General features: G+C 36.4%; 1 protein-coding gene across 4 annotated transcripts in view; it reads left to right on the forward strand.

Moving 5' to 3' along the window:
- Positions 1–20751, forward strand: part of ADGB (androglobin) — a 115585-nt gene that overhangs the window by 14829 nt on the left and 80005 nt on the right. For all 4 annotated transcript variants that reach the window (XR_008552804.1, XR_008552805.1, XM_037520537.2 and 1 more), the window contains exons 4-9: positions 1531–1602; positions 3834–4043; positions 7556–7695; positions 10284–10370; positions 16505–16788; positions 19791–19919. Coding sequence is in view for 2 of the 4 variants with exons in the window: in XM_037520537.2 (XP_037376434.1) it covers positions 1531–1602; positions 3834–4043; positions 7556–7695; positions 10284–10370; positions 16505–16788; positions 19791–19919 (922 nt within the window). In the remaining 2 variants the exon portion in view is untranslated. The remainder of the gene's footprint in view (positions 1–1530; positions 1603–3833; positions 4044–7555; positions 7696–10283; positions 10371–16504; positions 16789–19790; positions 19920–20751) is intronic.

Raw genomic sequence — 20751 nt, forward strand, 5'->3', positions numbered from 1 at the left:
TATGAAGTCTGTGAAGTGGAATTTTTGTAAACTTGAATAATAGAATAGAGAATAGAAAAGTTTTGGGTCATTTTCTTTTCTTTTTTAGTATACTTTAGTTCTGAGAGAAAAACTCATACTAAAAATAAGTGTATTTGTTACAGCTGATGACATAATGCTGCATCCTTCTCAATATCTCCCCCTCTGCTCTGACTTGATCCCTCCATCCATCATGCTAGACTATGGGCCAGAACAGTAAGATCTGAAAGTCTAGTGAAGTAGCAAAGTCTCAGAATAGTGTTTTCAATTTTTGTATGTCTAAGTCCACAGTGATAAGTAAATTTTACCTTAAATATGGACTCTATATAATGTAAAGTTCAAATGAAAAAATTACAAAACAATAAATCACCGTTCTATGTGAGATCTACTCTAGTCTATCTTATTCCACATATATACATATTTTATACATATATATGTTCCTGAGCCATTAAAATGATTTAATGAATCACTGACTATTAGTGACTATGCTATTTAAATAGCATAGTCCAACTAAAAAACATACCGCACAATAGTCTAAGCAAAAGATAATGCCAGAAGACATGTTTCTGTTCAATAAAAGAGAAACTAAGTTTAAAAAAAACTTAAGCATGGATTTAAGATATCAGAGTCAACATCAATCATTCCAGCCAAGGCATTTCCCAAGCTCTGATCACAGAGAAATACTCAGATCTGCTGCCTTTTAAGGACCAGATATTGGTGGCCAAACCTTTGAGCATTGATTACGTTGAACAAATGTAACATATGTGAAAGTTTAGCTTGTCCAGGAATGGGGTGGGGGGATGCTAGAATACTGCTAGAAAGACCTCGTATCTTCTGTCAACCGCCAGTGCCTTCTTTTCCTTTGTCAGCAGGTGACTCTATTCAGTTTAATCTTTCAAACTTCAATATTTGTTTATCCCTAAATAATTTTAATGCATATTGGTACTTACTTAAAGGTAGTTATGAATTGTAATCATTATTTGAAAACTGTCACAAGTTTTACTTTTCCTATTAGGTTTATTCCTTGCTGATCTAAATATGTTGAAAGATGATAGAGACCAATTAAATAATAGCCCTCCAGTTTTTTTTTTTTTTAAGATAACAGGATTTCAAGTTGGACAAGAGTTTAGAAAGCTGTCACAGCTAATATGTTTATCCAAGATGAAGATATTTTTTCAGTTACCAGATGTTAACTAAGCTTCAGGTTTAATTTGAGGGGCTCATTTAAATTTCAAATCACTTTATAAACTTCATTTGTGTGCCTTTGCATGCTAAGTTTATCTGCATAAATCATAAAACATTTTGTTTGCTAAAATACTGTATTTTATATGCATTATATTATTAAATTAATATCACTGATAGCTCTGACAGGGTGATCATGTGGAATAATTATTTTTTTAATTCTTCTAATTCCTCTGATTGCAAAGCTTGGCCTGTTCATGGCAGATGAAACTTTATTGCACTAAGCTACATGTCTAGTATCTTATTTTATATTTTTTCTTTTTATTTCAGACTCCAGTAGTTGTGAAAAATGAAATCCTGATTGACTTGTTTTCAGCAAATGAACATTTATTCTGCAGTGAGGTATGTGGTCAAGGAGGAACTAAAGCCTCCTTGCAGAGTGACTTCAGGACCTGCTCAAACAGCTCCTGGTCACTTTCTGTTCTCTCCTCCTCCCCTTGAAGTTTTGTTCTTACAAAGAATTTTATATGCCAGATATTAAAAGGGAAGAGAAGCTTTTTTAATTGAGTCTTGAATGCATGTGGTCAGAAAATGCTAGTACTCAGATTGACTGAACCTCACTCTCCTGCCCAGGGTCCCAGGGTTGCTGAGTCCTCACCTTCTGGCCATTTCTTCCCTGAATGAGGTGTGGAGCAATTGCATGAAGCTGCTGCCAGCCATTATGTCCAAGAGTAGGATGTCGTGATGCAGAGTTGCAAATGTGGGGAAATCATGGGATATAGTTGGATTCCCAGGACTCATTGAAACAAACCACAGTTTGAGCATAATAGCCCTTCTTCCTGTTGGAGCACAGCTCCCTGCCTCGCACATCCCACCTCTATCTCCACCCCACCTCCTCTCTGTTAGCTCCTCCTCCACCCTTCCTTGCTCCTCCTCCTCTCCCCACCTCTTTTTCTCCCTCCCACCCTCCCCACCTCCCCACCTCCCCACTTCTCATCTCCCACCTAGGGATTTAATTCATCAAACAGACCCAGTCTAGTCCCTGAAGGTAGTTAAAGGAAAAACAGGGACTTCGATTATATTCTCCTAACCCCCAATCAGAAGAGTGAGGCACAGTCATTCTTGATTCAAACACTTTTTCTTATCTTTAATATCTTGTCAATAATAAAATCAAAACTTGTATTGCTTCTACCAGGTTGTACCAACTAGTATAAAATTCTAATATCTGATTATTTTTATTTTCAATTTTAAAGATGTTTATTTTATGAATCTTAAATACACATCAACTTTAGTGTTTTTTTTTTAAAGATTTATTTATTTATACAAGAACCAGGTATAGGCCAGATTTGCGGGAGGGTGAGAGGATTCACCAGACAGGGCAGGGAACACAACATTGACTGATGTACACTATTGAGGGGAGCAGGGGGCAAGGCAGGAGAGGTCTGCTCGCCATGTGGGTATCTCCACGGCCGGCGGGGATCGAACCGGTGCTGCAGAGACTGTGGACTGCTTCACAGCGCTGCGCTCAACCGCCTGAGCCACCAGGGAGGCCCTCAACTTCAGTTTTTAATTTGTTAAGCGAAAGACATATAAATATTCTCCAGTAAAATTTCCCGATCTATAAGAGGCTCTCTGATTTGCCCTCTTCAACTTAAACAAACTTTAAGAAGTTTGTTTAAAAACTGACATTCAGAAAAGCACAAATCTTATGAGTTCAGTCTCATGTATATGTTTTCTTGTAAGCCAAGCAGTTAAACATGACAGGGAATTTCAGGAAATCCAGCTCTACTGAAGTACTAATGTCTTTATTTAACACTCACTGTAACCCAGAAATTACTGATAGATTGAAACGCTGAAAAATAGACAGTGGAATGTATATATTTCACAAATGAAAAACTGCAATTGAGAGAAGTCAAGGTGATTTGCCCAAGAGCAGAAGGATCTGAAGGATTCCAACCTTGGTCTCTGCTACTCTGAAATTTATTGGCCCCCGCCCTCAGTGGCAGTTACACAGTTACAGACCCCACAATGAGCATCAGCCAAACATTTGTGCTCTGTACCTGCACCTCAAGGTGTGAAACACGAGATGCAGGTCATCTCTTAGTGCGTGTGCAGTTTTATTTCTTTCATGTTGCATTCTTAGTGTAATTGGTCCTATGGACATAAAAGGTCATTTTCTCTCATACTTGTCAACATTTATAGAAAAATAGCTTACTCCTTCAGAAAAAGTTTATTACATATAAGAATCATTTCACTCAGAAGGATTCAATCTCTCTCTTCTCTCTCTCTCTCTCTCTCTCTCTCTCTCTCTCTCTCTCACACACACGGAATTGAAATGAAGGTGAAGGTCAAATTACAGATAGTCCACTACTGATGACAGCTCCCAGGTGTGTGTTTCATAATGGATTTTTAAATTTGTATTCTGATTACATTTTCTGAAAACCAAAGCAAATCTATGATTTTGTCACAGATCAGAAATCAAAAGCTGAAATACATGTAGAATTTAATGTTACTATTTTTTTTTTAATGTTACTATTTAAAGTTGATTTTGGACTGGATTCCCTCCCCGCTTAAATTGCCATACCAACCACTGAAAAAGAACTAATTAACACTAAAAAGTTTTTTGTCTCTAGCTGATGAGATGGATTATCAGTGAACTCTCCGCTGTGTGGAAGATATTCAATGGGAGTGTTTTAAGCAATTATTTTAAAGGAAGTGCTGGGGAGCCACCTGTCCTCAACTGGAAGCCCTGGGAACACATCTACTCTCTGTGCAAGGCTGTGAAGGGGCACATGCCTTTGTTCAACAGCTATGGAAAGTACATTGTGAAACTCTACTGGATGGTAAGTCGTCGTGTTCTTATGCCTTCACTGTCATGTTGCTTTCATAGTGAAATGTATGTCTTGCATGCGGCTACCTCGGCTAATGCAAGATGATGCAGTCAATGCAGGATGTTACTTGTATAACTACTGGAGAGAAATACTCCAGTATCATTTGGGATTTGGGATCAGTAAGAAACACAGCGGATTCTCCTGTGATACCAGTCTTGTGATAGTGCATCCCTCTGCCCTAGGAGTCAGGCTGGCTGGGTAGCAGGTAGGTGCACATCACGGTCATGGGCCGAAAGGAGTGCTTGAGTATGGTCTAGTCCTCCTTTCTTGGATTTGGCTGCTGCTGCTGGCCAAGATCTCAACTGGATTTGACCCTGAACTTGAGATCTGTTTTCATGTTAACCAACCTCTATCTGACAAAGTCATTTTTGACTTCTGGCTGACACAAAAGAAAATGAATGTGATGGTAGGAAGCACAAATAGAGAATTATGACCTGTGCTGGTTGCTATGGCAAAGTAGATTCACACCATATTTAGCACTGCTAGAGTATAGCCCACATCTTTAGGTTTTTAATGGTAGAATTCTCTTCCTAGAGGCCCCAAGTCATAGGCAGCACTAGCTACAGGATTTTAGGACAGTGATAGCAGCACTTTAAGGCAAGTGTGGGGTCCTTCTAAGTGTGGGTCCCAAGTGACTGACTTGCTGACGCACCCATGGCACTGGGCCTGGTCGCTGACAAATGGCTGGTCAAGGGCTCAAAAGTTCTTGAACATTTGAGGGAGTAGGGAAAATATTGAATATTAATCATATGTTATATATTTCTAGGGCCATGACATTTCCCTCAGCTATCTATCTTCCTGGGATAGGGAATATTGAAAGGTCAATGCTTAGGAAATAATAGCATCATTACAGTGAGAAGGTGCCAGTAAAGAAGGTAATGTTAGTTTCTGATAGCTGAAATAGGATTTTGGGTTTTTTAATATTCACCACAAGACAATGGACCTTGAAGGTCAAACTGTTAGGAGAGAAAATAACTCCCTAAATTACTTTATCACTTTTATTTACTAACAGGAGGCAGATTTGACAGATTAGACTTTAGAGTTTAAATGTGTGATAGGAGAGAGGGATAAGAAAGTGGATACGGAACAGAAAATGTTGAGGAATTCTAGAAGGTGATGAACCTAGGAAGATGAGCAGGTCAAATACCTGGGTATATGTCCCCCACTTCTGCTCATTTGCCTAAACTTGAGTGAGGTCAAATGATTAAGGCTTTCATAAAAGCATCAGCTTAGGGCCTCCCTGGTGGTGCAGGGGTTAAAGTCTCAGCACTATCAGGCTCTTGCAGCCACTGCAACACTTGGATCCCAGGCCAGGGAGATGACTCACATGGTGCAGCAGACCTCTCCTGTCTCCCCACTGCTCCCCTCAGCAGTGTATTTCAGTTGAGATGACTATTCTGTTCCCCACTCTGTCTCTGGTGAATCCTCTCACCCCCGCACCTCTGGCCTACACCCAAGTTCTTGTATTAGGTTATAAGACTGGGAGTGGGACAGGGAGACTCAAAGTGGAGAGGAGGCTCAATGGACTGTGGGTACCTCAGTGGCAGGCATGGTGCGTGGTGACTTGCATCTGAGGAGGTGTGACCTTGTACCTTGAAATGACATTCATTGTTATAAACCCATGTTACCTCGATAATAAAAAAAATGATGTGGTGCTGACACACTCAATTGAGTAAAAAGTGCCCTTTGTTATACCCCCTTTACACACAGTAACACAAAATAATAAATGAAAAATAATTCAGTGTTCTGTAATGAGGTCTCAAATTATGTGTATAATATTTTCCTTCATTTCTTTATACAATTTAGGGAAACCCAACCAATGTATTAATATCAAGGAATCAATTAAATTCCTAAGTCTAGTCAAATTTTATTTTAGAAATGTGATACTGAACATTCATCCCTGTGTATTTTTTCATCTTTTTCTGGTAGCAGATTGATTGAGATACAATATACATGCATGTGACTTACCTAGTAATCAAAGCATTCTTTATTGATGTGATAGCATTGTTCAGCTGGGAGCTCCTCAGTTGGAATCCAGCTGCCCCCACTTAAAATATTCTTGAAAATCAAAATGTAGTAAGGGAACTCCTACTATAGGTTGTGTGGCAAAATAGACATCAAATAATGTTGAGTACTTTCACCATCATAAATGTACAGTTCAGTAGCACTAGTAGTTTTACAATGCTATGCAGTTGTCACACTATTTCCACTACTTTTTCATCATGCCAAACAAAAACTATCTATTAAATATTAATTTCTTATTTCCCTCTCCATCAAGCCCCTAGCAACTACTGTCCTGCCTTTGTCTATATAAATTTGCTTTTTCTAGATAACCTCATATAAGTGGAGTCATGTTGTATCTGTCCCTATGCATCTGACTTATTTGAGTTGTGATTTTGAGGGAACAATTCATTTGAAATTGGAAGATGGAGTTGCTAAACTATGTGACTTTAACCCTGTCCTGTCCTACATCATGCTTTTATATCTGAAGAAAAAGATATATAACCACTACATTAGGCAACATGAGTTCAGAGTTATAAGTATCATGAAAAACAGAACAAAACAATACATTTTTCACTCTATAGTTATTATTAGCTTGGAAAAGTATAATGTCCTTAGAATCCCAGTTCAAATGTCACTTTCTTGTGATGACTTTTCTCAAGCAAAATTAGTTCCCCATTCCTTTCTGATCCTAGGGCACCTCATATTGCATTTTACACTGTTTTCTTTTATGCCTTCCCTCACTAGACTATATGCAGCTTAATGATTATAGGCCATGTGTGATGCTGAATTTTCTTGTTCACAATGCTTGTATCCCTGCTGAAAATATTTCTTTGTCAAATTTGGGAATGAACTTGTAATAAAATTTTGCATGTTAAATCAGAGATAAAAAATCATCGAGCTATAGTTATTAATATTATCATTTATTTCAAGCTTTTATTTGAAATAATATGCTTATATACTGATTTTATTACATAAACTATCTATTAATTAACTTCATGATAAAATTAAATCTTTGATGAGGAGTAAGAATAATACGGTAATTGGAAGTGTGACATCATGGAGCCTATCAGGATAAGTGATAATTACTGAAGTTATATTTGGAGAATTTGCAATGTGACTATATTAAGTTCTTTGATTATGCCCCAGTTATTAATGGTTGCATAATGTTTTAGTTCCACTCTTTGAAACAGAATTAATTAGTTGCATTATATAAGGTGAGGTACCCCAAAATGTCCTAACAGTACCTCTTAAATAAGGACACTGTTGACTTAGTTAGGTCTGGATATGCTATAATATATTAAATAAAATAGTAAGTTAAAATTCTCCACAAAAGTTATATTGAAGGAACTAAAATAAAATTATAAAACAGTAAATAATAATGTCAGTATTATAATAACATCAATAATGTATAAGCAGAAGTAACAAATCACTGAGGCACATTCCTTTTTTCTCATTTTTAGGGTTGCTGGAGAAAGATAACTATTGATGATTCTCTGCCTTTTGATGAAGATAACAAACTCTTGCTTCCAGCCACAACCAATGAATTTGAGCTCTGGCCAATGCTCTTGTCTAAAGCCATAATTAAGTTGACAAATGTTGAGTAAGTAGAGTGAAGAATTAGTCATTTGTATAAAAACAAAAAAGCAAATAATAGCAACAAATATACATCTATATTCTAGAGTTTCATTGAAAAATTAAAAATATTTCTTCCCAAGCAATGTAAATGCTCTAATATAAGAATGAACATGCCATAGCCACGGGCATGAAATACTGGGTTAGGCAACAATAAGACAAAATTGTCTCCCCAAAAAATACTTCACCATTATTTCTTAAATCCAGTGTTTTCTAACTATGAGTGCAAAATCAGTCATAGAAAATAATGTTTCAGATTAGTGGGAGAAAGATGTAGTTTTATAGGGGGAAAATAGCTCATAATGAACAATATATACTAGAATCCCCTAAAAGTTTTTGGTTGGCAATTATTTAGCAGCCTTGAAAAATCTGCTTTTTGGAGGAACCCCAGTGTCCTCATCATGCTTTTGGTAACACTGGTTCTTTTCATGCATTCATGGTGAAAATTGGTAGTATTTCTTTCAATCTCCTTGAGAAATCTGTGTGATTTATGTACCAACATATAGAAGGCATACATGCAACGCTTTAGTTTCATGTTGGCATGAGCAATGCAAAAAAAAAGCTTAGATACTCGAGCTGTGCATGGCAACTTTGTGTCACTGAAGAGTGGTAGAATCCTTTCCTACCCTGCACTTGCTTAAACTTGACGTCCTTCCTTCTTAAGCCTGTGTCAGCAGTTTAATATTCAACAGAACACCCTCACCTTTAACAGGCCATGTCAGCCTTTTGCTCAAAGCTTAGCCCCCTCCCCTTCTGTAAACACAGCAAGTCAGAAGCCCTTGTGCTTTGAGTGCATTGTCTCTGCCTCAGCTTCCTTTTTCTCTTTCAAGGCTACAAATCAGAAACCTTTCCTGCATCTATCACCTGCATTTCTCTTTTTCTCTTACCAACTCTCAATTTTTTATTGGAAACTTTGTTTCACCCTGCTTGCAGCCCTTAATTTCAAAGATTGTTCAAAAAACTCAGCCCATGTCTTTGTAGATAACTAAATCTATGAAGTACTCACAGTGGTGACAACTGTGCTTACTTGTTTTAAGAGAAATTAGTGTTGCTGACTCTCAGGCCTAAGTTGAAGTTCTGAGAATTTAGAGCTGCAAGTCAGGTGAAGCATTTAATGCTTGGATAAGTGGAATGGCATTTGTCTTTCTTAAAGCTTTAGTGCCCTCAAATTTTATAGCAATATAGAGTTGCTATAAAATTTGCAATATAGCAATATAGAGTTTTTTAATTAAATTGTTAATTTAAAAAAAAAGCAGTCCAGCTTGAAAATAGTACCAGACTAAGTGAACTATATTTCTTAGAATTTCTAGTGGAAATCTGCACTATATGCAACATTTATATTTTTCTTTGCATTTTCTCAGATATTGTATGACATAGCGACTATTTTCATGTTTTATATTTCTACACTTAAAAATTAATGTAGAGTAGTCATCTCAATATCTATGTGAGATATACAAAGAAAAAGCATTATTTTTATCAGTTTGCAGAGTAAATTCATAAATACAATTATTCAAAGGGGAGTTTAAACTAGACAGTAAACTATCCCAATAGATGTTTGTTGTCTCTGATATATGTAGATACACCAGAATTTATAATATGTGAATCACAAATCAGTGCACATGAATAAGTGATGGAATGAGTGACTAAGGACTGTAAGATTTCTTTCTGAAGAGGACAAGTCTGTTGGTCAAAACCATAAATCACTGTCACTGATTGGCATACACTGGGCTGAAACTGTAATTCTTGGGTGAAATGGGAATCTGGGTTTTATGTTTAGTAATGTAAGTGGACCAGCCAGCTTAGAAAAAAAAAATGAAAGGACTAAAATGAGAAGAAACATATTTGCTCAGTCACAACCTGGTTTGAATTTATGCTGTGATGGCAGATCTACACTTTTGTACAGGATAGAACAGATGTTCCTAGTTTCTTTGCAATTATCAAAGGATTTCATTAAGATTTGTTGATGCCCATTTTGCACTGCCATGTATGAGACTGGCTTAATTTCATAGTCACCTTAGATTAATTATTGAAATCAGAAAAATTAAAGAGACTACCCTCTTTAAAATAACTACACATGATCATATACAGTAGATATATTGAATATATAAAATATTATATGCTTTTTATATATTTGTAATACTCTGTATGAATATGTTTTATGTAGATACATCCTCACTGATAGATTACTGGAAACTGCAACTTTAAATGAAGCTTTAAATAAGGAAGCCAGGTCTCTGAGCATCATTTCATTCAATATTGATTGGATTCTTTCAACATTGAACAAAAAGATGTTATTCAAGGACATTAATATTAACTTATTTCTCTTTGTAATCATGCTTGTAAGCCTATTTTATAAGTCGACATGAAATTTTATGATTCAATTGGTTTAAATATTTTAACAAAACCAGTTATCTAGCGTTTTCCTATGTAATAATATATAACCAGCATGACCCCTGCATTTAATATTTCCCTGTTTATTAGTGATCCCCATTCCTGAAATACCACTCTGTAGTTCTAAAGTTTAGTAATCATACTGTTGTGTATTTCCTTTTTTAGCATCCACATAGCAGAGAGGCGAGAACTGGGGGAGTTCACTGTTATTCACGCCCTCACAGGATGGCTCCCTGAAGTGGTTTCTATCCAGTAGGTTTGACATTTGGTTCCTTATCTCTTGTTTTCTTTCATCCCTAGTAAAGTTTCTTTAACAGAAATGTTCTCCGCTATTAAAAGGATTTTTAAAAATGTCATATTCTACAAAAAGTGTTTTGGGAAAATAACATAGTATTACATAAAATTCCTTGAGATTTCCAGGATAAATTCAATCGCCACATATATTTAATCTTTAAATATCTGGATTACAGATATTAAAACAATGGTAATAATTTATTATGATAAAATATTTACAGGTGTCCCTTCTTACTTATACCACTATTACATATATTAAGTACAGAAACACAAAAGAAGTTTTTAATTAGCCATACATATTTGGCAATGATTAAAAATAATAAAACACTCATTAGGCATTGAGTACTTTAATGTAACATTGCTAATTAAAGACCACAGTCCTTAAAATACTTTCTTTTTTAATGAATTAATGGATCAATTTATTGAGATAACATTAGTTTATAACACTGTACATGTAAGAGATCACATCTCTTCAGATTTATGTTACCACCTGCCACCATAGCGCCCATTGTCCTATTTCATCATCCCAATGGCCCCATCAGTTAGGTATAAGTAATTACTAATGAGAAAACTGAAGCTCAGTTTGGAATTTATTATGAGGCAGCGATAACAATTTGATAGCAGTCTTGCTGCCCACAGTCCTTCTCTTATGTGGTTCTAGATATATAAGATTTGTCATCTAGGTCCAAAAATAATGCTTTGCAGGTAAATAATGGAACAGAGAAGCCACTTACTGTCATATGTAAAATTTCACAAATAGTTGTGTTTTTACATGAATGTTACGGACAGTTTGATCATATTAGCATTAACATTGGAAATTGATAGGGGTAAGGTACATAGAAAATAATTATATCAATGGATCTGCACAAATCACCAATTTAGATGCTAAATTTTACAAGATGATCAAATCCACAGTACATTTATCAACACAGATCATCTCTGATCTTTGATCAATGTGGTGAAACTATGCTTCCCAGGGTAGAAGCTGGAGAAGATCGAAGTAGTCTTAGTAATGTAAACTCTCAGTATCCTCGTTTCTTCAGTTGTGAAATGGAGATAAAATGACCTCTCCTATATATTCTGAAACTGAGTAGGTGAAATTGTCAAAAATAAGTAGCCAGCATATGGTAGAGGGATGTAAAAGCTTTTTTTTTTTCCTTCTCTAGTTGTTTTCACTAGGTTATTTTGTAAAAACGTGGTAATCAACCATTAGATACAGGGAAAAGAAGTATAAAAAAGTGAGACTGAACTAGAATTTTAAACCTGTCAATTTTCCTTTAAATACAACTTGAAAGACATACTGTGAACTGCCTTATGGGATTTTTCTTATGAACACTCTGTCATGTTATTCATCTAATTTTAAGTTACAATCATACTGCAATTATGAAATCACCAAAAAAAGAAAAGAGTCATGAAACTGGCTAAATTGAAATATGGCAACAGTCGCCTTTGCCCTCAGCATAGGCAGGGATCGAGTAAGGCTTCATGGAGAAATTTCTGACTTGTTTGGAGTCTTTCCTGTTGACTGGCTGGGTTTGATTTGAAGGAATGGAAGGGGACAGGGGCACCAAAGGCAGGCAAACAGTATGATCAAAGTCATGAAATAGTATGTTCAGTGAAATGTTTCTGCTACTAAGAAGGATTAGAATGTGCCAGTCGTAGTCATGGTTTTACAGAGGTCAAGGAGAGTGCTAACTTGTGTGGACTGCTGATTTTTTTTTTCCATATGAAAAGTGTTTCATTGGCATATCCCACAGACACCAGCTACCCTTTTACTCTCCCACAGGAGCAAAGGACAGCTGCTCTATTTGCAATTGTTGACCTTGTGTATTATGCTTTTCTACAATTAATGCAGTTTTACCACTTGGAAAAAAAACAAGAAAGTTCAGATTCTCCATATAGTAATAGAATACAATCAATGATAGTTGTGAGTGGATGTAAGAAGTCTGGTAATTTCAAATGAAGAGATGACTTTTCTTGGCATACTTCTTTGATGTCGGTGTAGTTCATCCATGAATAGAAGATTCTGCCATCCAATATATTTTAGCTAACCACCCAAAAAGTTATATGGTCTAATTCTGTGGTAGAATGTTTCTTGTTCATAGCATAGCACTTTCTTATATTGTGGATGGAAAGATAATATGGATTGTGTTACTGCATTAAAATTTACAGCCTCCTAAGCCTCATTTAGGATTTTAATACCTCTGTTGCAGAGTTGTTGTAAGATTAAAGCAAAGTGAAATATACTAGTGCCCACTCTCTGCCAAGCACTGATGACCCAGTGATGAACAGGAAGCAGTTCAGGTACTCAAGTAAACCACAGATATAAAAGAAAATCAGTAATTATCTTGAAGTCACCAGCTGATCTTCCTTTTCAGAGACAATCTTAAAAGAATGAATTGTCTATACTTTATTTTCTCACCTCTCAAACTTTTCTCACCCAACTTTTTGTACATCCTATACTAAACTCATAAATTGATTTTTAATGTCAACAAAAGCCTTGACATTATCAAGTCCAGTGGTCACCTCTTTTTCTCTATTGATGTGGTACCCCAGTATTTGATCTTGAATAATTTATTTCTTTTGCAAAATTTAATTCACTTTGCTTCCGCAAAACACTCTGAGTTTTTTTTTCAAATATTTGTTTATGCATACAAGAAAGAACTGGGGTACAGGCCAGAGATGTGGGGGAGGGTGAGAGGATTCACAGGAGACAGAGGGGGAACAGAACAGTGAAATACACTGCTGAGGGGAGCAGCGGGTGAGTCAGGAGAGGTCTGCTGCACCATGTGGGGAGCTCCCTGGCCGGGGATCAAACTCATGCTTCAGTGGCTACAGACAGCTTCATAGGCTGTGTCTTTACTCCTTGCGCCACCAGGGAGGCCCAACACTCTTTTGAGTTTTTCTATTTTATTTGCTGCTCTTTCTCAGTCTTCTTGGATAGCTCCTCAATAACTGTCTCCTCAACCACAGTGGAGAGTGTAATAGGTGTACTATCCCATGAACTTAAACTACAATATATTTGACAGTTACTTTCAAGTCTGTGTTGCCAGGCCTGATCACCTTTCTTGAACCATAGCCTGTATGTATATATACTACTTCAATCACATACATTGCATAGATAGTGGATATCAAAAAATTATATGAGATGGAAAATATACAGCACTCTTGATTTTCAATATCCCAAACCTATACCTTTACTAGACTACCTCATCTCAATACATGGCACCCATGTATTGAGATTCAAGCTAAAACACAAACAGAACAAGACTAAGAGACAGCCTTAATCATTTTCTTCAATCTCATGCATAGCCCTTACTGATCTCTGTCAATAGAACACCCTTCCCTCATTTTGAATTTATCCATTGTCCTGAATCTCTGTTATTGCCTATCCCAGATTAACTCCCTGTCACTGCTTACATGCAAAAATTTAATAGCTTTATAACCAATCCTCTTGTGTCTACCTTCCTCTTCCCCAAATAATTCTCTATATGGTAATCTGATTAATCTTCTAAAACATAAATTTTAAAAGTATTAAATTTAAAATATGTAAAAGATTCTTTGGGAACTCAGAGCAGGAACATGTATTTTAATTTCCAAAAAAGGTAGTACTTGAGCTGACCTCAAGGATTAGTTGAAGACAATGCAACTTATTGCGGTAGGAAAGCCAACTTAGAGAACAATCGCATGGAAGTGCAAGGTAAGTAGTTGTACTCCCAGAAAAGCATGTGGTTCTGCATGACTGGAATTTGTGCTACAGGATTGTAGAGGAGGCATGAGTGTCGGGTAGAGAACAAAAGCCGCATAGACAAAGACATTTTATGCCTTGTTAAAAAATTCTCACATCCATATGGTGATAGATTGTCATTGAGGAATTTTAAACAAGAGAATGATCTTATCAGACTTGTGAAACTGGAAGACACTTTGGAGCAATAGAGCAGATGGCTGGACTGGAGTGTGGGAACTGGCTTGTGCAGGAATCCAGAGGGATTTGCCAAGAGCTTCTATAGAGGAATTATTGATAAGAATGGAGAACAGGTAATCTATTAGAGTTAGAGGTGGTAGGATTGATGGACAAAGTGATTTATTTGACAATCAGTTTTTTGACTTGATTGATAGGTGGGAAGATGATAGCAGTATGTTTTGTTCATGGATTTTTATGTTTATTTTTGGACAGCTATCCATTAGGTGGCTGAACATATAGGTTTGGATGTCTGAAGAGAGGTTTAAGCTGAAGTTAATGATTCGAGTGTTACATCTATGTAAACTAAAAATGTGGTGCTGCTCACTTGTTGAGAAAAGCGTCTAAAAGATAATATGATCATAAGGAGAAGTACTTTGGGAGAGTGACCCTCATTTGTCAAAAGTAAGCACAGGAAAGAGAGTTTTCAAAGGGGTCTGCAAATAATATCTATAACAAAAAGATACCAGAAAAGAGAGATGCTGTATGCCTCAGGGAAGACTTTAAAGAAAGGTAGAATAGCAATATTGTTAAATTCTGTGGAGAATTCAGGTATGATAAAGATGTTTTTCATAAATGATAATGTATGGGAAAGTGACTGATACTCAATACTCAAACACATGCATTTTCCCTGTCATGACTGTGATATGCCTATCCCTACTGCCAGCCTGAGCGACCCTTAAGACTAAGAGACATATTTCTGTGGGGCCTCCCTAGTGGCGCAGGGTTTAAAGTCTCAGCACTATCAAGCTATCACTAGCCACTGTGACCTGAGTTTGATCCCCAGCCAGGAGCTGACCCACATGGTGCAGCAGACCTCTTCTCTCTTGCCTGCTGCTTCCCTTAGCGGTGTACTTAAGTAGATCTGCCTGTTCTGCTCCCCACTCTCTCTGGTGAATCCTCTTACCCCCAACCCCCACACCTCTGGCCTATACCCAGTTCTTGTATGTATAAGTAAATAAAAATAAATCTTAAAAATGAAAAAAAAGACTAAGGCCATGATTGTTATTAAAATGTATTTGACATGTAACATTATATTAGTTTCAGGTATACAGCACAAAGATTCAATATTCGTATATTGACTCTATTAACAGTCATTGCCCCACAGTTAAAATTTTCTTCTTGTGATAAGAACTCCTAAGGTCCACCTTCTGAACTTTCAAATATGTAATACAGTATTCTTGACAGTGGTCACCAGGCTGTATGCATCGTGCTCCAGAAACTTGCTTATTTTATAAACTGGGAATTTTGTAGCTTTTGAACCCCTTCATCAATTTTAGCACTTCCAAGACTCTGAGTTTTGCAACTACCAATTTTTCCTCTCTATTATCTGTGAGTACATATTTTTGTTTTGGTTTGGTTTGATTACATCCCACATATGAGATCATATTAACCTCTGTCTGTCTGTGTCATATTTCACTTAGCATGATGCTGCCAAGTTTCATCCAACTTGTCACAAATGACAAAATTTCCTTCTATTTTTATGGCTGAATAATATTTCAAATATGTGTTATATATATTATGTGTGTGTGACTACAGCCACAAAAAATATATAACATATATCTCACATCTTATTTGGGTAAAACATTTTCTTTGTTCATCCATCAATGGACACAAAACTCTGGTCTTTTTTTTTTTTTTTAAGATTTATTTATTTATGCATACAGGAGCTGGGGTACAGGCCAGAGATGTGGGGGTGAGAGGACTCACCAGAGACAGAGTGGGGAACAGAACAGGCAGACTGACTGAAATACACTGCTGAGGGGAGCAGCAGGAGAGACAGGAGAGGTCTGCTGCGCCATGTGGGTTGCTCTGTGACCGGCTAGGAATATAACTTGTGCTGCAGAGGTTGTGGATTGCTTCATAGTGCAGTGCTTAACCCCTTGCACCACAAAGGAGGCCCTCTGGTCTTTTTGCATTAATAAAGGAAAGCACACAGTAGACACTGAATCAGAGTTTATTGAATTCGTGAATGCACCAAGTGGTGTTTTTAACAAAAATTTGAAGTTGCTATTGAAATTAGTCTTGTATATGGAAGAGTAAGTTGATTTTTTTATTGTAATAATTTCTTGGTCTGAAATGAAAGAAAGTTGAAAGTGGTTGAAATTAATATCCATGTGTTTTATCTAAGCCCAACATATACAAACAGAATTTGGGACCTCTTAAAAGACATATTGCCTGAGTTTAAGCTGACAGAAGAATACAGTTCTGAAAGCAAAATTACAGTGACAGAACCCAAAGTAAAAGAACCTGGGAAGGAACTGAAGGATAGCAAAGATGTGAAGGATGGGAAAGAAGGAAAAGAAGTGAAAAATGGCAAAGAAATTAAAGATGGAAAAGACAGCAAAGAATCCAAACCTGAAATTTCATTGACAACACTAAAAGTGCCTGAGAGAAGTGACAGAATTCCCAAGGGTAAGATATTTTTTATCACCATGTTATTAAATATGAATATTGTATATAAATGCCTTAGAAACATTGTTAAATTTAGTGCCTCTTTATTAGTAGTAGTATAATTTATTAACTCTTGTGAAAACATCCATATAATAAGATCCTTCTTTTCTAAGATTCTAGAACGTACCAGGTTCATATTAATTATTACTCCATGTATCGTTTTCTTAGAAATTGAAGGTAATTATATATATACATATTGACAGTGCTACATCATATGGTATTAATATAGGAAGAAAGATTAAATTTTCAATGTTCATCACATACATGCTTTTTGTATATTACATGTAGAGTAGAATGAACTAAAAGGCAAAGGAGAAAACTAGTAGTTTTTTCAAGAAATGGAAAGTAGACACAGTTAGATTATGCTTTGCTGATAATTCACTGGAAAGTGGAAGATAAAGAGTCTCATGGTGATTTAAAGTAGATGTGGTAAATGTTTACAGAACTAAAGGAAAATTATCTCCACTACAGCTCATCTGCTGATTTTATTGCAAGAGGGACCGGCTAGATGGATGGGATACAGTGACAGAGGAGCACCACATTTATCTAGAGTATTGGCAATAGCACAGTTTAATAGAGACTTGCACACTATATGCATCTCTATGTGAAAGCGTATTTTTTTTTCTCCTTTTAAATTTTATCATATATTATGTCTATATTATGAATTCTGGGTAGGAATTTGAAGGTGTTATAAAATCTTACTTTAAAATAATACATTCAGTCATATAGCTACCTAAAAATGGTTTTAAATCAAATATTTATAGAAAACTCACAGGATAAAATTCTGAAAACCTACTTTTTATATGTATGTATGGTCACCAATTAGATCTACCTCCTAAAACTTAACATTATAGCTATCTTGACTTTTGTTTCTGACATAGATTTTTTTTTCATTTTTTTTAAATAATAAATTTTATTTTTATATTCCCCATACAATTGCAACCCCCCCATTCTGACCCCAATCCCTCCCCTCCCCCCCAAAAAAAAGTGTCTCTGGTTCATAGTTTTTTGTTGATTTTGATTTTCACTTTCTTATAGTTATTCATTTTCCTGGTCCCTTATTTAAGTTTTCTAGATTCCTGCTATGAGTGAGACAATCCAGTATTTTTCTTTTTCTTTCTGGCTTATTTCGCTGAGCATGATCCCTTCCAGCGCCATCCATGTTGCTGCAAATTGCATGTGTTTATCTTTTTTGAATGCTGAGTAATATTCCATGGTATATATGTACCATATCTTCTTGATCCAGTCATCTATTTTTGGGCATTTGGGCTGTTTCCAAAGCTTAGCTATTGTAAATAGTGCTGCTATAAACATAGGGTGCAGGTGTTCTTTGGAATTGATGTTTCTGTGTCCTTTGGGTAAATACCTAGGAGTGGAATTGCTGGATCCTATGGAAGCTCTATGTTTAGTAGGTCCAGAAATCTCCACACAGCTCTCCATAGTGGTTGGACCAGTTTGCACTCCCACCAACAGTGCAGGAGAGTTCCTTTTTCTCCACACCCTCGCCAACATTTGTTGTTGCTAGTTTTTTTAATATGTGCCATTCTCACTGGTGTAAGATGGTATCTCATGGTAGTTTTGATTTGCATTTCCCTGATTACAAGTGATGTTGAACATTTTTTCATATGTCTGTTGGCCATTTGCATTTCCTCTTCAGAGAAGTTTCTTTTTAGCTCTTCTGCCCATTTTTTGACTGGATTATTTTCTTTGTTGTTGTTGAGTCTCATCAGCTCTTTGTAGATTTTTGTGATCAGTCCTTTATCATTAGTGTTGTGTGCAAAAATGTTCTCCCAGTTGGTGGGGTTTCTCTTTGTTTTTGTTATTGTCTCTTTTGCTGTGCAGAAGCTCTTTAATTTGATGTAGTCCCAGCTGTTTATCTTTGCCTTCACTATCTGACATAGATTTTTAATATACTATGAAAGCTAGGAGATGAGACAGGAATACCTCAGAATAAGAACATTGCCAGTTGTGAATATACATAGTTTTTATTTATGTAAATTTCAAAAAATGAGCAGATAATGAAGAAATAAAATGGCAGAATCTGAAATTTCTTAAATTGGGAGAAATTTATTAGGGAATAAAAAATCTTGACGGATTTTCTTTTTAAGATGAAGGGAGAATGTGTTTCATGGAATTATGCAAATAAAATGATTGAAATTATATGATAGAGGTAGTTCTGGGTTTAGAGTTTTATTCTGTGAGCTGTGTTGGCAATAAAGTGTTGGTAGGAACCCAGAATCCATTGGAAAATACTGGATATTGGGCCTTCCTGGTGGCAGAAGGGGTTAAGCACCACACTATGAAGTAATCCGCAGCCTGTGCAGCACAGGTTCGATCCCTGGCCACCAGGGAGCTAGCCACATGGCACAGCAGACCTCCCCTGTCTCTCCCGCTGCTCCCCTCAGCGGTGTATTTCAGTCTGTCTGTCCTGTTCCCCGCTCTGTCTCTGGTGAATCCTCTCACCCCCCGCATCTCTAGCCTACATCCCAACTCTTGTATGCATAAATAAATAAATCTTTAAAAAAAATACTGGATGTCTTAGAAACAGAAAGCTGTGTGTTCTTGATATGGGAGCTTCAAATAAGGAAGATCTGAGTGAGTTTCACATTTAGGATTCAAATTTAAGTATATGCTTTACTGTTCCATGTTGAAAATGAGAGAATTATCCTGACCCTGTAATTATATATATATAACTTAAATTCTAGTGACTAGCTGCATCTAACCTATAGTTTATGTAGTTAATATTAACTATTGCTATATATCTTTCTCAATCCATGTCAGTTTTCCCTTGCTTTATTTTTTGCTTCTTGTTAGAGGCGAATACTGTTTTGGGAAATCTGTGCTATGCTTTTGTATTTATATAGGGCTGCTGCTTTGGTCTGTTATTCAGCATAATGACTGAATAAGATATATACTTTGAGACTTTGTGCTTAAAACGTTGGTTGTCTTTTTTAATTTGTTAGAAAGATCAGATGTAAAAGACATTGGGAAAAAGAGGAGTAAAGATGGAGAGAAGGAAAAATTCAAATGGTCATTTCATGGTTCAAGACCCTCCTCAGAAGTACAGTACTCTCTGCAGTCTCTGTCAGATTGTAAGTGCTCAGTCTCCTAGAATCACTGTTCTGGCTCTTTCCAAAATACTAAATAACTTTGAAGCAGGGCCTCCCCTGGTGGCGCAGCGGTTGAGCGCTGGGCTGCAAAGCTGTCTGCAGCCTCTGCAGCACCTGTTTGATCCCCGATCCCCGGCCGCTGGCAAGGGTCCCTCATGGTGCGACAGACCGCTCCTGCCTCACCCACTGCTCCCCTCAGCAGTGTATTTCATCAGTCTGCCTGTTCTGTTCCCCGCTCTGGCTCCGGTGAATTCTCTCACCCTCCTGAGCTTCTGACTGTACCCAGTGCTTGCATAAAAATAAATAAATAAATCTAAAAAAAATAAATAAAACTGGGAGCCAATCAAAGGCAACTGGAAAAATTAAAAAAAATAAAACAACTTTGAAGCATAGAAATGTATTTCCTTTTCTAAAATATCTAAATAAATGCATTCAAGATTGCCAGTAGTTGTCAGAATCTCACATGGGTGTGCATATTCTGGCAAGGGCCTTTGCATGTGATAAACACCAAGGTTGTCCAAGTTCTTATGATTCAGTAGGAAGGTGTATACTAATAAATATATATTGTACTTTAATATATCAATATATTAAAATGTTATTGCATTACATTTATCATACGTGATTACATATATTTAGATATATATAAATATATAACCATGTATTTATACACATAATAAATGTTATTTGTAATTATATAGTGTTATATATAATACATATAAAGTTATATAAGTATGTGTCCTCCTCTGCTAAAATAATTATACATACATGTAACCTTTTATAGCTAAGTTTATAGTCCTAACGTTGAGTCATCTGT

Source organism: Talpa occidentalis, unplaced genomic scaffold, assembly GCF_014898055.3.
Source record: "Talpa occidentalis isolate TD23 unplaced genomic scaffold, MPIMG_talOcc4v2.1 talOcc4.2, whole genome shotgun sequence".
Classification (NCBI taxonomy): Eukaryota; Metazoa; Chordata; class Mammalia; order Eulipotyphla; family Talpidae; genus Talpa; species Talpa occidentalis.